Here is a 15,648-nt window from a genome sequence, read left to right as displayed (position 1 = left end):
GTGCTTTTTTGGTGAAGGAGCTGATGTTGAGCTCCCACTAGGTCCTGGGATATAATGGATCCCAGGAAACGAAAAGACTCCACAGTGTCAACTGGGGAGTCACACAAAGTGATGGGGGTGGGTGGGGCTGCGTTCAGTCGGACTGATTGATGACTAGAGTAAGGCACGGAAAGCCTTAGGAAAGGAACCATTTACAAAAATATCAGGGAATCTATCCTCGGAAAATCACCTTTGTGAAACGCTGATCTGACACTGATGTGGAAACGCTACATTTTAGTGGCGGGATGCCGTCACTTCACAGGACACAAAATCGACATGCGTTGTGGGAAATGTACTTTGTAGTTTATGGACAATGTATGCTTATAAGCAGCTTAGGCGTTTATTTTGCTCTCGCGGGTCACAAATACTGACGTGGCGGGTCGGATTTGGCCCACGGGCCTTGAGTTTGACTCCTGTGGCATAGGGTCATGGGGAGTGCAAAGGCAAAACTATCTTATTTAATTTAGTTAATTTATTTAATTTTGTGTGTTTTTTAACTAATTTCAATTTCTTTGCATAGTTGTTGTCTTATATGTTTCATATGTTGATCGCACCAATAACCAGAGTGTAAACTTAATTTGCATTAAAAGCTATTCTGATTCTGACTCTGACTCTGACCTTGCAGTGCTCAGAGGTGGGAATTTGGCATGAGAGGCTGTTGCTGTATTTGCATGAGCCACTCCTTGTTAACTTGTGAGGTGCACAGGATCTAGAGGACACAAAACCTATGACTGCAAGTGCACACAGAACTGGCCAACACAATTTGTAAGAAAACGGCAATACAATGGAAATAATATATATATTAATGGATCATCCAGCACATTTATATTGTTGGGTATGCTGACACAACTCATAGAGGGAATAATTTTTTTTAAACTCTAATGATAAAAAAAAAACAACCCATATTGTACATTGCCCCATTTAGGCTACAGCTTAATCCTTGACTATGGTGCATGTGGCTGTGGTCCCTTATCATCACCATGTCTCAAATGGGTCAGATGACTTATATGAGTATCTGAGTCATTCTGACATCTGTTGTTGCTCTGTCTCCCAGTCTGCCTGAGGGATTAGCATCCAGCTCTGAAAATCGGTACTGTACAGTTAAGATTTGTTGTCCTGTTGCTCAGTGAGCCCAAGACACAAAGATCGGATTAGGAGATCTATTTCCACTGGAGGAAAAGGTACAAATGAATGAAATGAAGCAGTGCTTCACATTTTGAAGTTGCACAAGCATTCAGGTCAAGATTTGACTCATACTGTTGCCACGCATGGATCCTTTTGAATCTTTATAATGTTAGGAGCCTGGCTGCAGCTCTATCAGTGCCAGTCCTTCATATTTTACACTCACTAGCATGATGACAACATAATGACATTTTCAGGTGAAATGTATTAAAGACTGAAAGTCAGAATCAGATATAACAGACTTTTATTTAAAATGTAAAAATATCATGAATTGTGAATACCTGCTGCTTTGAGTTTGCTTGCAAAAGAGTTATCTTCACCTTTTGAATTTGTATAATTATTTGCCTCCTCGCCTACGGGTTTAATGCAAATTCCGTTGGTAATTCCAAAAACATCTAAAATGTATATTCTCAGGATGTGTACTTAATTTTAATATGTTGAGGTTTAATATCCAAATATGAGTTAATCATAGAGGCACAATGTAGGTGTATTTATGTGGAAAACTATCTTTAGTCGGTTGTTACATTTATATATTTGTTATTATATCACCTTGCATTTATTGCTTGTGGGCAATACACAAAGAAAGAAGTCCATTCATGTGGTTGTCATGTTCACATCAAAGGGTTCTCTGGTTTATTGTGAAATGCATGAAGGAGAGTGTGATTTAGACCTCCATTGATCAATATTAGTTTCAAAACATTCAAAAGCATTGTGTGTAAATGGTAATGAATCAGTAGGAAATCATTACTAGCTTTGCAAAGCTTTTTGCAGCTTTTTAGTTAATTGTTTGACATGTACAGTGTCACATGAACCGTGTTTCCACGCTAGAGACCCACCTATTTTTTCTCAGGAGTTGGTTGAGACTAGGTGTGAGTAATTGCTGTACTGACTGTACTTTGAGTAAACTCTATTTAAATCCCATCTGCTATCTAGAAAACACAAAGTGAATGTTTTCTTAGGCGGTTCAGACATCAAATCGGGATGCCTCCTGGATGTCTCCCATGGGATGTGTTCAAGGCTGGTCCAACTTGGAGACCACAGGACAGCCCCAGAATATCCTGGAATCAGCCTATGATGGGATCTGTAGAATAGAATAGAATAGAATAGAATAGAATAGAAACACCATGCAATGGAAATTTGAAATTTGTCTTGCGTGCCCCTCTTACACACACACACACATGCTTTACAGAGGGGTCAGCGCAGGGCAGCCATGATACGGCGCCCGTGGAGCAGTGGAGAACTGTAGTTGCCTACACTGCTGTTTGACATCATCCTGTAAAAATTGTACCTATGAGATCATCACATCAGCATCACTGATGCCATCCTTGACTCTGAGTCCACACTACTGTGCCATGTTCCCACAACCTTCAGCGGCCGTGGCTTCCTGCTGTTTCAATTTCAATCTACTTGTACTTCATATTGCCTATTTTACCTCAGGTTCTTCGAAAAAAGTTAAACAAGAATAATAATAATTGTACAACCTCCCCCCTCTTTCTGTATAAAACACGATCTCCATAATGTCCTATAACTGTATGCGCACAGTCATGTCAAATGCTTGCTCCAATAAAAATATACGACAACAAACATCCATGGCTTTGTGCTCTTTTGTTCTTCTAGGCCTGATAAATGCGATTCCTACATCACATGACTTTCGGGATTTCCATGACCGCATGAACTCTGCAAGACGATAGAGGAAAGCGCTCAGCAGCGGGCGCAGTGTGCAGGTTGTCCGCTAGGGGACACGGCTGGTGTGGGCGCGTTGGGCCAGTGTGCAGGGTTAGATCCGCTCACAGCAAACACACTCAGCACAGCGGGGCCGGTGCCTCATGCCGCCGGGCTTAACCGGAAATCACATATTTACCACGGACCGTGTCGGTTGTACAAGACAGGATTTGAACGGGAAAATGCTTCTTTTTGGGACGTGGTTGCTGACGACGGCTTTGCAGGTACACTAAGTGTTTTTTGCGAGGCTGCAGCAGGCAATAAAACATCAGAGAGGCTGGAGTCCGTTTATAGAAGCACCCACAGGGGCCAACGGTGCCCTTACCATTGTCTCCGATATGATGCGTCTTGTTTAATTTCAGTCTTATTATTTTGTGATTCTTTGACGATGCTTTAGCTCTTATAATCGCCTTTTACTACGTGTAAATCTATATTAAAACATAACCAGTAAAATACTGATTCTGGTTCTGTTCTGCTCAACAACAGATCATTTCTAAAATATGGAGCGATGACATTTATTTAAGAGTCGCTCTTGTGGGATCGGTTTCGGATAGGGTGCGTTTGTAGAGAAGGCGTGTAATGCAGAGATAAAGCTGAGCATCCAACCTGACGCACCGTGTGTGTGTGTGTGTCTCACTCATCATAAACCTGTTTTCCACTTGTGCTTTGTGTTCAGATCAAATCGGTCTCATTTCTTGCTTTGTTTTGACGGATTCGGGACAGATTTTTCGTCCGCGAAATTAACGCCAATCCCTTTGTTTAGTCAGTTTAGCGTTTCCAATGATCCAATGCTGGTACCACTCGGCATGCTTTAGTTTAGCGTTTCCAATGATCCAATGCTGGTACCACTCGGCATGCTTTAGTCCCATGGCTGTCTCTGTTTGAGTTTCGTACACACTGACTACACCTAGACGCAGATCGTGAGAACTGTCGGGATCCTGTCAGCTTTTTCCAGGAGCATCAATCCCAGCAGCACCTCGCATCTACACGCTGATGTTTAACTTGAAATATTGGCTCGCCACTTGACCCCACAGTGACGACTCATACTGACATTCTTTGATTTAGATTATGTTGTGCTAACCTCATGCTGGGCCTGTGTGTTTTTCTTGTTGATTTGCCATTTTGAGAATTTGACCAATGGAGAGAATGCAGCAAAACTGATGTACCTGCAGTCCAACCCTCCCAGAATCAAGCCTGGACTTTTAAAGCGCCCTTATGTTTTGAATTTTATACCTAGCAAGTTACATGTAAACCTTAGACCCTAGAACACAATTGTTACCAGTGTGTTCCCTTCCTACAGCATAGTGTCATAATTTAATGGAAATGACGGTAGACCAATGACTGAAAATCTGAACACCGAATAGTTTCTTTTTATTTTTCATTTTATTTTATATCCCAGGCGGATGGTGGTATGAATGTGGGGTTGGGTCAGGTCTTTGGGTGGGATTTCCTCTCCGTTTTTGTTATTTATTTTTCTCTTCTCTTCACCACAGCCTATGATGCAATTTGTAGTAGCCTACATTGCTGTTTGACATCCTTGACGTCCTGTAAAATCTGTATTTATCCCCTATGGGATCATTGCATCAACATCACTGATGCCATCCTCTGCGTCCACACCGCTGTGCCATGTTCTCACGATCTCCAGCGGCCGTGGCTTCTTGCTGTTTCAGTTTCAATCTACTTGTACCTCATATTGCCTATTTTTTATTTACCATTAAAAGTTAAACAACAATAATAAACTTACAACTTTCTCACTCTCTATCTCTCCTTCCCCCCCACTTTCTGTATAACAATGATCTCCAAATTGTCCTATAGCTGTATGCGCACTATCATGTGAAATGTTTGCTTCAATAAAAAGAAAAATTAAAAGGAAATGACTATGTAACCAGTAGGACTTCATAAGAAAAGAAGGAGGTGTACTCAACACAAACAGAGAGAAGCCTCCATTGTCCTGCTATATCATCATAGATGTTCACACTTAACACTAGCAGAGAGAGAGAGAGAGACATGTTCTGGAGCCGTTTGACTTTAGTTAAGGGACGAAGTGGCAAGCATATCCGGTTAGCTCAGAGGCTTGGCTGGCATGCTTTAAGCTCTACCATCCACACATAGAGAGAGAGAGATAGAGAGAGAGAGAAACTGTATAGGATTACTGACTTGTATTTTGAAATTGACTGTGTTTATGACAATTCTGTACATCCAAATAGAGTATTGGGTGAGATTACGGATGCCGATTATATGTTTGTACTACATGTAGGCAGTTATAAACTTTCAAACAATATAATGCACAAACCAGGAGGTCATATACATATATGAATATATATTGTTTATCTCCAGGTTGTTTGCGGTGAAGATGCCAAGGGATCGTTGCTATGCAAGAGAGGCTTCACAAAGGAGGAATACATTATCAGAATGGATGAAGAGCTGGCAGAGGGACAGGCTGTCTTCAACGGTCAGCCCCCCCCCCCACACACACACACACACACACACACATGCACCCACACACGCACACCCACTCACATACACGCACACATTATACTGTATATACTTGGACTTGGTGTGGTGTGGGGACAGCTTTAGTGATACTCCCCTGCTGTTGGTTGGGTGGGGGTGGGTGTAAGTGTCCTGCTGATATTTGACAACCATAATGGGTCTTTGTGAGGCTGAGCTGAGACCAATGAACAGATATGATTCTGGTAAAAAAGAAATGTGGACTAGTTTGGTATGCTGCCCCAACATTGACAAATTAAATACCTCAGTTGGATTGTTGTGACTCTTAAATTAAATATGTTATAGCTATGTGAAGTTCCGGCCCAATAGGCCAGGTGAGGGCTGTGCATGAGGCTGTACACCACCTTAAGGCTTACATAATTCTGATGTCCACAATATTGTCAACAAAGAGGCAAAGAATGAAGTTGATGTGCGTGAGTGAAATGAAAACAGCATCTGAGTACCTGATTTATTTTCCTGTTGGGAATAGCTTGAGAATGCAAGGTGATGGTAAGCCATTTTGACAAGTGGTTGGCAAAGCAGGTGAGAAAGTCCTGGCACCTACTGTGTATGATTTTCTCCAACAGAAGTCATATTTGTGCTACCAGATTTTTCCTTGTGGGAGATTTGCCAAGAAACATAGTTTGTGATTTTAAAATATATGCAAATCTGGCAAGTTTGTGTTTAAACTTGGTTTAAGTTTAGGCAAAAAACTTCAGTTATGGCTGCAGTCTTTAGCAGTGACTGGTCCTGGATGTTTGCAGTTTCTTTATAGGACCTTGACAGATGGGTTTTTATCTTTTTAGGGATTGGCTGGAGTGCGTACAGGGCAGAATACTTTGGTATACCAGAAAATATGTTCATATATCAAACCGGTTTGTTAGTCTTTTCATAGTAAGAGATCTCGTAGATTTCTTAGTTGTCCATTTTCCTCTGATCTTATCCTTTCTGAGCTCGCTGCTGTGTTTGAGGTCCTGGAATTGTTTGTACAGCACTTCGATGAATTGAGATGTTCTAGTGTCAAAAGGTGATATAAAGATATTGATCTTTATGACTAAGAATGTTATTGCCCTCAGTGTTGGGATTTTGACGTCCTGTTTTGGTTAGTGAGTTGGTAAATGACGATTGGAAGTGTTTGGGAGATGGTGTTTGTATCCTCAAATATTGCCAAAATAAAGTTATAAGGCCACAGCACATATCCAGGAATTACAGGAGCTGCAAGAGGATCTGCATGACAAACCGGGACAAGTTTGATATTCTAGATGTTACTCAATCAAATGGAGCTGTATCTGATGAACCAAATATTGTGACAATGGCCTACAGTTACTTCAGCTATGTTATCAACAGTTGGGGTAACACTGTCATGATTATTTTTGGTGAATGGTCTATTTGGAACATGATATAATTATATCATTGTAGGGGGTTATTTAGGGTCAGGCAACATCGTCGCCATTTCTACATTCATTGAACATCTTAAAAAAGCATTTATCACAGTCTGGTTAAATAGCTTGGACAAACAAACCCATCAGAAACCACAGCATATTGTTAATAAATTACCTCAGCTTATTATTCCCCCACTCCATCACTCCTCCACATTCAAACACCCTGAAAAAAGGCTTTGAACAATCATTTCTGATTCAACACACCCAGGACATCACTTCTCCAAACCTCTGTCCAGGCGCTGTCGTTCATTACCCATCAAAACAACCGTTTTCAAAATAGTTGCTTCCAATTGGTCATTACAACACTAAACACTGTATTGTGTGTACACATGTCTATATTTTGACAGATGTGCTGTATGTCAATATCTCAAGACAGACTTGTCTTGGCCAGTCTGTTCCTTTGTTCATTTTCTTCATACAGGAAGTACTCACATACTTTGATGTCTGTAAATTAACATGTCGCTGATGAGAGCATTCGGTCTTGTAACATTAACGAATGGGAACTGTAGGCATTGTTTGAGGATGATAATGTAGCTTGTCTGCGGCATACAGTGAGAGATGTTGTAGCTACACTGTAGTGTGTCAAGTTTTTTGACAGTTTGAATTCCTGGACCATGAAATGTCTTGACAACTATTGCTGAGGTGCCCTTCAGTAGGATTCTAAATACCCAAGTACTCCAGTGTGTGAAGATGGCCTACAGGCAGTTTTCCCAGCATAATAAAGATCAAAATGTGACTTTTTCCAGAAGGAATCTAAATCTTGTGTGTGCGTGCCTGTGTGTATGTGTGTGTGTGTGTGCACGCGTGCCTGTGTGTGTCTGTGCACAAGCATGCGTGTGTTATGATTTTCCGTGACAGAATGAAAGGCTTGAAGTTAAGCTGGCCAACCACGCTGGATGTGCACACACAGAGCATGAAGAACCAGTAACCCTACAATAACATTGCAATGAGCTAGTGGGTGTGAGATTGTGTATTTTTGATGACCAGATGTTTGTGTGATTGAGCAGTCTCTAATGGCAACAGTGATGGAAGCTGGCAGAGCAAGTAAATAACAAGGAGAGTGAGCTTCAGCATGTTGATCTGTGGTGATGATTCTATGTGTGTGTGTGTGTGTAGGAGGGAGGTTAGGATGCTGATAATTGTGTTAATTACTACTTCATGCACATGTGAGGGTGACAGAAAATCAGGAGGAAAAACACTTGGCTAAGGAATGGGTCATTGCTGTCCATTTTTCTAACTCTGTTTACCACCAAACCTGCTGAAATGACCACATAGGAAAGTGATCAGTAATACCCAATTAGGTAGCCTGATGCAGAAAAAACATTGATGAAGCAGAGCAACCCTTCTGCGCTTTGCAATTTTTCCTTCAAGTGTGAGTGTCCCATATATACCATAGACATGTTTTTTGCTCTGTCATGATTCCAGTATTAATGATTAATAGAAACAGCATTTACAAGCTTTGTTGTCTTAGTAATACCTGCTGAAATGCGCTTAAGGGCAACATAGTTAGCTGGTTGTTTGCTGAAAGACAGCAACTAGCATAGTGCTTCAAAGTGCAGGCAGCAGTGGATGTAATTATGTACATGAAGTGTACTAAGAAGTGACTACAATATATAACAAAAATCAGCGCAAATATTAATCTTAACAAAATCCTGACTGGAAATCTCACCTACTTTAAACATTTGGGATTTATAATGTATGTAATTGGTGATGAATGATAAAGACCATTTTTTTTTGCTGAATATTTTTATTGAAGAAAGCATTAAACATGACATTGAGCATGCAGTTATGGATATTGTTTTTATACAGAGATGGGGGAGAAAAAGAACATTTGTGAGAACAAGGATTTGTGAAACACATGTGAATAAGTTGCTGAAGGAGACAAAGCAACTGTGGCATAGCACAGCCAGTCACCTGTACAGTTGGGTTGGACAGATAATATACATATTGTTATTGCTGTAACCAGATTGTCATGGTTGTACCTTTTGAAGGTTATTATTATTATTAGATTACAGAGGCTGTGTAATATTTATGTGAATTCAGGCAAAGGGATGATGGCAACTTACCACAGCCAGCACATTGAATAATAGTGTAACCCTTTTCAGGTTACATTATTACATTATAATCTAACCTGAAAAAGACTCTGTAATAGGCAGCATTTTGATCATCCAGCAATTGTGAGGAATTTACTGAGGCTTTTGGGGATTATTTAGGTATAATGCTGGTTGTCTGGGTTACAGTTTGATGGCTCTGGGAGCTTTTAATTATTTAATTGAAGCAGAGTACAGTGAATTATTAATGAGAGAATGAAGGGAAAAGACATAATTATAAACTGTGTGAGAATGTTGTGGGGGAAGGGTAATGAAGGAGATGAAGCTCGAGGTAGAGCTCACAGCAGGGATGTGGTCAGACTGAATAGATACAGATAGGATGAAGAACAGGAGATAATGTCCTATGGTTTAATTGCATTGTCCTCATCTCCAAGGTTCCTAACAAATATTTTTTTTTTTAACAAAATTGGAAATGATATCTTTTAAATTCCAAAACCAGTACCAAAGTTAGCAATGCGTTGAGAATTCTTTTTTGCTGTACAACAGAAACGAAAGGAATCAAAAAAATAAGTGGAAAGTTAAATCAGCTGCTAACAGGTCACCTGCCCATGCAACCTCTGCATGCTGGGGTTAGGGATTCTGTGTATGTGTCAGGGACAGGTCAGTGGCTGTCCTGTACTTCCTGTATTCTAGCTACAGGGCTGACTGGTCTGACCTTCCCGTTTTCTCATCCATCCTTCCTATTAAGGCAGTGAGTGTTAGTGATAGGGCCTCTCACCCAGTCACTGGTCAGCACTGCCATACACAGCCATGGACTCACAAGCCAGCAGACACTAAGTGCATTCATCTCCCAACATCCTCCCTCTATATACCCTCTCTTTTCTCCTTTTTCTCCATTGCTTTCCTGTTTCTGCCTCTTCTCTTGTCATGCAGGGGATTGCCCTACTTTATTCTAGCCTCATACGTCCCTGTAATCTCTCCATATCCCTCGTTCTCTTCTCTGAGTGAACCCCATCCTTTTTTCTACCTCAATTGATTTTGGCTCTTAGAATAGTTTTTTTAGGTGCTTGTTAACATATTAGCATTGGGATTTTCACTGCTCAATTTTCACTATTTATTAGTGATGCACTTCCAAGATAGGGGCCACATAAAGTAATACAGTGACTTAGTAATTTATATAGCGACATGAAGCTCACATTATTCTGTTTACGTGCATTTTACCATAGAGGCAATGGAAACCACAAGGAATGACTGCTAAAGGACAAAACCCTCAACAATAGAACCAACCTCAACCCAGGCCAGATTTGCAAACTGCTGGACCCCAGCCTGAACATAACACATTTTCAATAATATTTGGGGATTTTATAGACAGACTCATGGATGAGTCATGGGCTCACCTTTCCCGTGGTGGCCAACCTCAACATGAATGAAGTAGAAAGCACAGCCATAAACTCTTTCAGAGAAACAACACATGGGTCAAACTTGAAGCGCCAGAAGCACAAGCCTCACCAAACAGATCAACTCAGTGGACAGGAGCATCAAGTTCACACAAGAGGAAACAACAGCTTGGCCTTTTTTGACTGTGGTGTACACATTGAAGAAGGTGGGAGCTTCCATATTGAACTATACAGGAAACCTACTCACACAGACAAATACTGTACTTTGTCTGACTCTCACCTCTGACTGAAACACAAGCTAAGAGTTATCTGAATCCTGCAACACAGAGCTGAACATGCCAACAAGTGCCCAGCAGCACTGTGAGTGATGTTGAGAAGAACAATGGCTTTTACCTGCTTTGTGTGTGATTGGGGGACCTGTTTTACATCAAATGATGAAAACGGAGAGAGAGTCAGCTGCTTGTGATAGAAGAAGACGTTCATATATCCCAGCTTATATTCAGCTTGGGGACCGGTTCGAGTCCCGTATGGACCAAGTAAGTGGACTGGTAGCTGGTGAGTTGCCAGTTTGCCTCCAGGGCACTGCCGAGGTGCCCCTGAGCAAGGCACCGAACCCCCAACTGCTCTATGGGCACCGTAAATGGCTGCCCTGCACCCCCTCTGTAATGCATGTGTTTGTGTGTGTGTGTGATATGAGGGGGTGCAAGATAAATTTCAATTGTGTGTGTTGGAAGTCGCTTTGGATAAAAGCGTCTTGCTAAATGACTGTAAATTAAATTAAATGTCTGATAGTGCAGAAAAGCTTTGAATAAATTGATTTTTGTTTACAGCTGACACAGCCCCAAAATAAAAGATGTGGGAGTAGAGCCCGCCTTTCTAAGGGAACAGGATAAGATTAGACTGTCTTTTGGGGGAGAAACGTTCTTTTCTGTAACCCTGCATGACAGGGATATATTGAAAGCACATGACTGATAAGTGAGCAGACAGGGGAGTACAGCTACTTGCCCAGCGTCCTTGCTCAGTGGATTCAAGGTCTGGTGGTCTCAACAAAGTGGGCTGGCGTTTTTGCTGACACTACATTGCAGTGCTTAAATGCAAGAAGTGCCACAATTTGCCCAATAACTACTCTTGTGGCTGAATGGCTAAAACTGCCCTTTACGGTTTTCCACCCTGGCCCTCATCAAAGGACTCACGTATTGCAACTCAAGAGAGTGACACCAGAATGTGTCCCATAAGTATCCCATATCAGAGCTTGTTCATAACCCTTACATAATTATTATTGGACATCTGCAGATGGAATTGTATTGGAATTTTTTTTTTTTTATAGTGTAATTTTTTCTTTTTGACATTAAAAAAAAAAAGTTTAATTAAACTAAAAGAATGAAAACCCTAAAGCAGGGGTGGGGAACCTCCAGCCCACGAGCTGATCCGGCGATCCGGCCCGCCTGGCCCGCAATCTGCCACGAGACAGACCGACAGATCACAGCCCAAATTTCGAGGCACAACATCAAAATGGCCAGCAATAGGAAAAAGGTTCCCCACCCCTGCCCTAAAGCATAGCCATAACAATACATACAAGATATACTATCTATGAAATCTTTGTTCCTCTGTGTCCCTACTTTTTATAAATTTTCAGTCAGACAAATGTAAATGTACCAAGGGCTGGTATGCTTTATGCCAAGCTATGCTATGCTATGGACAGTCTTTTGGGTTTCAATTATAAAAATAAACAGATTTCATTTCCATTGTTGTCTTCTGCTGTGATTACGAGTGAGCTAAATTTTTGTCTCACCTATGCTTTTTTGTCTTTTGTTATAGTTTTACTTTCATTTTTGTAATAACTTTGGTTAGAACACAGCTGCTGAATGAATGAATGGCTAAGGGCCCAGGGCTATATGATGCCATTTATGACACATGCAGCGCCTGATAACAGAACTTGTTCACTACAGTGGGATTTGTGAGTACTGAGCTATTGTGGCTAAGGTATGGTGTATAGTATTGTGAATAGTTTTTTCTTCTAATCCAGACAGTTATAGATCACCCTGCTCTAAATGAAAGAAGAGTCTCACTTCTGATTTTACAGGCAGAATTTTTATGTAGAGCGCAGCATGAAGACTGAATGGAAATCAGATGCAGATGAAGCAGGATGTACAACTGATGAGGCTTGGAGTGTGTGGTTCCGTGGGTGTGTCTGTGTGTGCGCACACCTAGCTTTAGTCCTGTTGCCACGCAACTATTAAACAAATTTTAAAGGTGCTCTTTCAAATTACTTGTGATATCTTGGGCAGACAGTGAGGACACTTTTCTCATAATCAACATTACTTCCATCCACCTTCCTTCTCTTGTAGATAGATAGATAGATAGATACAGTCATAGCTGTCTAACTCACAGTAATTCTTCAGAATTAAACCTCTAAAGGTGAGGAAGCAAGCAGACAAAACTGAAACCTTGTCACATTCTTGAATGATTGGATAACATTAGCATGGCTAGTTATTGGGACAAGGGAAGTAGATCTACTGCTTGGAATGCATGATAGCACTGCCATACTGTGAGTATCCACATGTGGATCCATAAAATGAGCTGCCAGCCCTGTTTTTTTTTGGCAGGCCATCCAAAAGCAATGCAAGTAATCGGCATGCAGTTATACAAATCATTAGCTACAGCAGAACCAGAGTTAGACTTGATTTAATTTAATTCACAGTCATTTAGCTAGACGCTTTTATCCAAAGTAACTTCCAACACTTAGTTGGTCCATACGGGACTTGAACCGGCGACTCTCCGGTTCCCAAGCTGAATCCCTATGGACTGAGCTACTGCCGCCCCCCTGCCGCCCTTGATGAAGCTTTAAGTTCCATAGTAACTATTGAATAAACACGTCATGTGACGTCATTGAAAATTATCTATAAAAGCTCCACCTATTCTTGGCAATGGTGATCTATGTTTATGACAATTTTAATGTTTTAAAATTGATACAGGATCATTTCATTATTGTTTTATCAAAAAGCGCTTTGAAGCCAGATGAAGACAGTTATGACGCACAGACTAACAGTGAACGAAGACTGAGGCTCACATTCTATAAAAGTCTATTTTCATAAGTGTGTGTGTGTGTGTGTGTGAGCGAGAGAGAGCGAGATAGAGAGAGAGAGACATTCTGGGTTTGGTTTAATGTCTGTCTGTTGAACTGACAAAAGCCAGGCAGTGTGGTTCTCAGCTCTAGAGATATGGCTGAAATGCATGGAGTGCGCGTGTGTGTGTCCATACTCCCACGGGTGCTCTTCTAGTTGTGGTTGTTCATGTTCTACTTACTCCCATCCCCCAAATTTTTGTCCCTAAGTGCTTCTCCAGCTTCTCTCACTCTCTCCCTCTTTCCATTCCTTGCTCTGTCTTTGTTTGCGATTGTAAATGATTGATTGCTGCATGCCTGACCTCACAACACACTAATGACTGTGTGTTGTGTCTGCGTGTTGATTCTTTAGTTGCATTTAATCATTTGAAGGGGAAAAATACAGTAAAACAAGTACATTTAGGTGCTTGTTTATGTCAATGTCTATGTACGCTGTTGCCCGTAAAGTTGAAATAAAATATTTTTTACCTCCTTTCATGATATTATTGTGACAATGTGATCTATTCTTGATAGATAAAGTGTCTATCTTCTCAAAACTTTATTGAACCACATAAATAGATAATAATAAACCACAATTAACCTTTGGAAACTGTGTATTTAGGCTTAAACATCAGGGGAGCAAGCAGGCCATGGTATCTGCTGCATCCCCTATGCATCAAGAAATTCTCTCACTGCAGCTGCCCTATGTGCTCTCGTCGTCTTGCAGCCTGAAGTTGTTCCGCTAGACCAGTGGTCTACAAACCATTTTGCCTCTGAGAGCTACTTTGGCAAAATAAAAGGCCGCGAGCTACTCATTTTTTAACATTATTAGTTACATTTGTCCACATGGCTGATTCTCCACCCAAATTAGCTGAATAAGCATCTTTTGGTGTGTCAAGCTCACACTAATGAATTCACATCAAATTAATCTCACACATAACAAAACATGCCTATTTACTATATGCTATTTTTTTACATTATTAGCTACTTATTTTACTAATTTACCAATATATACCTATTATATTTTGCAGGTGTCTGTGGACAGAAACTGATCTGCAGAACAAACACTCTCACTGATGGTGCCACCAGCTATTACAACGTAACTAATCTAAATGTAAATAACATTAAATACTACTACTAACAATTAAAGAGAACGTTCATGTGAAGAACAGTAACTACTACTACTATTAAATGATTATAGAAACCAATCACAGTAACGGTAAAACAGTAAACAGGGGGAGGCAGTGGATCAGTGGGTAGAGCTTCCACTTGGGAACCGGAGGGTTGCCGGTTCGAGCCCCTGCCGAGGCGCCCCTGAGCAAGGCACCGAACCCTCAATTGCTCCCCCCTCTGCGAAGGGTGGTAATGTAATGTAAGTCGCTTTGGATAAAAGCGTCTGCCAAATGATTGTAATGTAATGTAATGTAAACACACCCCACCAAACACTGCCCCAAGGGATTATGGGAAGTCCCCAACCTCCCATAATCTCCAAACACGCTACAATACACTGCATTGACAGCCTGGGTGGAGCTTCTTTTTTCTTCCAACTGTACTGTTGGATGCACAGTTCTCATGTCTGTGAAGGTTTTTTGTGGACCCTGCTAGACGTGACGGCTTAATTCTGTATTGTGCCTTTATGTTGTCACAATTGTTAAAATGCATCCAAATGCAATGCAAATTTTTCCAGCTGTCACTCATCTTTTCGCTCACTGCAGTCACTGCACTTCTCTCTCTCTGCTTCTCTCCGTCCTGCTCTGTACCTGTAGTAGACCGTCAGCCGACCCTGCCCCTCCCTTTTTGATGTTATGATCCTTGTCTGTCTTCACGTAAATTGGTCAAACGGCACATCAGTTCAAACGTTCAGTCTCTCCCGTTTTCATGGCACGGAGAAGACCATCCTATCATTCTGTCTTGTATTAAGTTGCAGAAAAAATAAAAACTCCCATTGTTCACCTATTTCAGCTGGTTCGTTCACTAACGACACCTGGCGCCCTGCTGTGAAAAGTTGCGATGGACTTTGGTGAAGTGGCGCTCCACAGACATGTTCGCACCACAAATGAGACACGCACACACTTGTCATTCACATTTGTACATTTTTTGAATTCCTTGTGAAAATAGCTTATTCATTGCTTTTTATCGGGGATATTTTTGGGGCACTCATCGTCAAATCAGGCGTGCGCTGGCTAGCCGAATCTCTGATTTATAGTTTTCGGTGGCGTAGA

The 15,648-nt window shown here is 41.2% G+C and overlaps 1 protein-coding gene across 1 annotated transcript in view; it reads left to right on the top strand.

The window, feature by feature from the left end:
* The first annotated feature begins 3,035 nt into the window (after positions 1 to 3,035).
* Positions 3,036 to 15,648, top strand: part of LOC142991426 (cadherin-2-like) — a 65,253-nt gene continuing 52,640 nt past the window's right edge. Inside the window, exons 1-2 of the mRNA XM_076141558.1 lie at positions 3,036 to 3,167; positions 5,281 to 5,395. Coding sequence (XP_075997673.1) covers positions 3,048 to 3,167; positions 5,281 to 5,395 — 235 coding nt within the window. The 5' untranslated portion in view covers positions 3,036 to 3,047. The remainder of the gene's footprint in view (positions 3,168 to 5,280; positions 5,396 to 15,648) is intronic.

Source organism: Genypterus blacodes, unplaced genomic scaffold, assembly GCF_046128005.1.
Source record: "Genypterus blacodes isolate CSIRO-AG114 ecotype Tasmania unplaced genomic scaffold, CSIRO-AGI_Gbla_v1 ptg000019l_1, whole genome shotgun sequence".
Lineage (NCBI taxonomy): Eukaryota > Metazoa > Chordata > Actinopteri > Ophidiiformes > Ophidiidae > Genypterus > Genypterus blacodes.
This window is presented reverse-complemented; position numbering and strand designations above follow the sequence as displayed.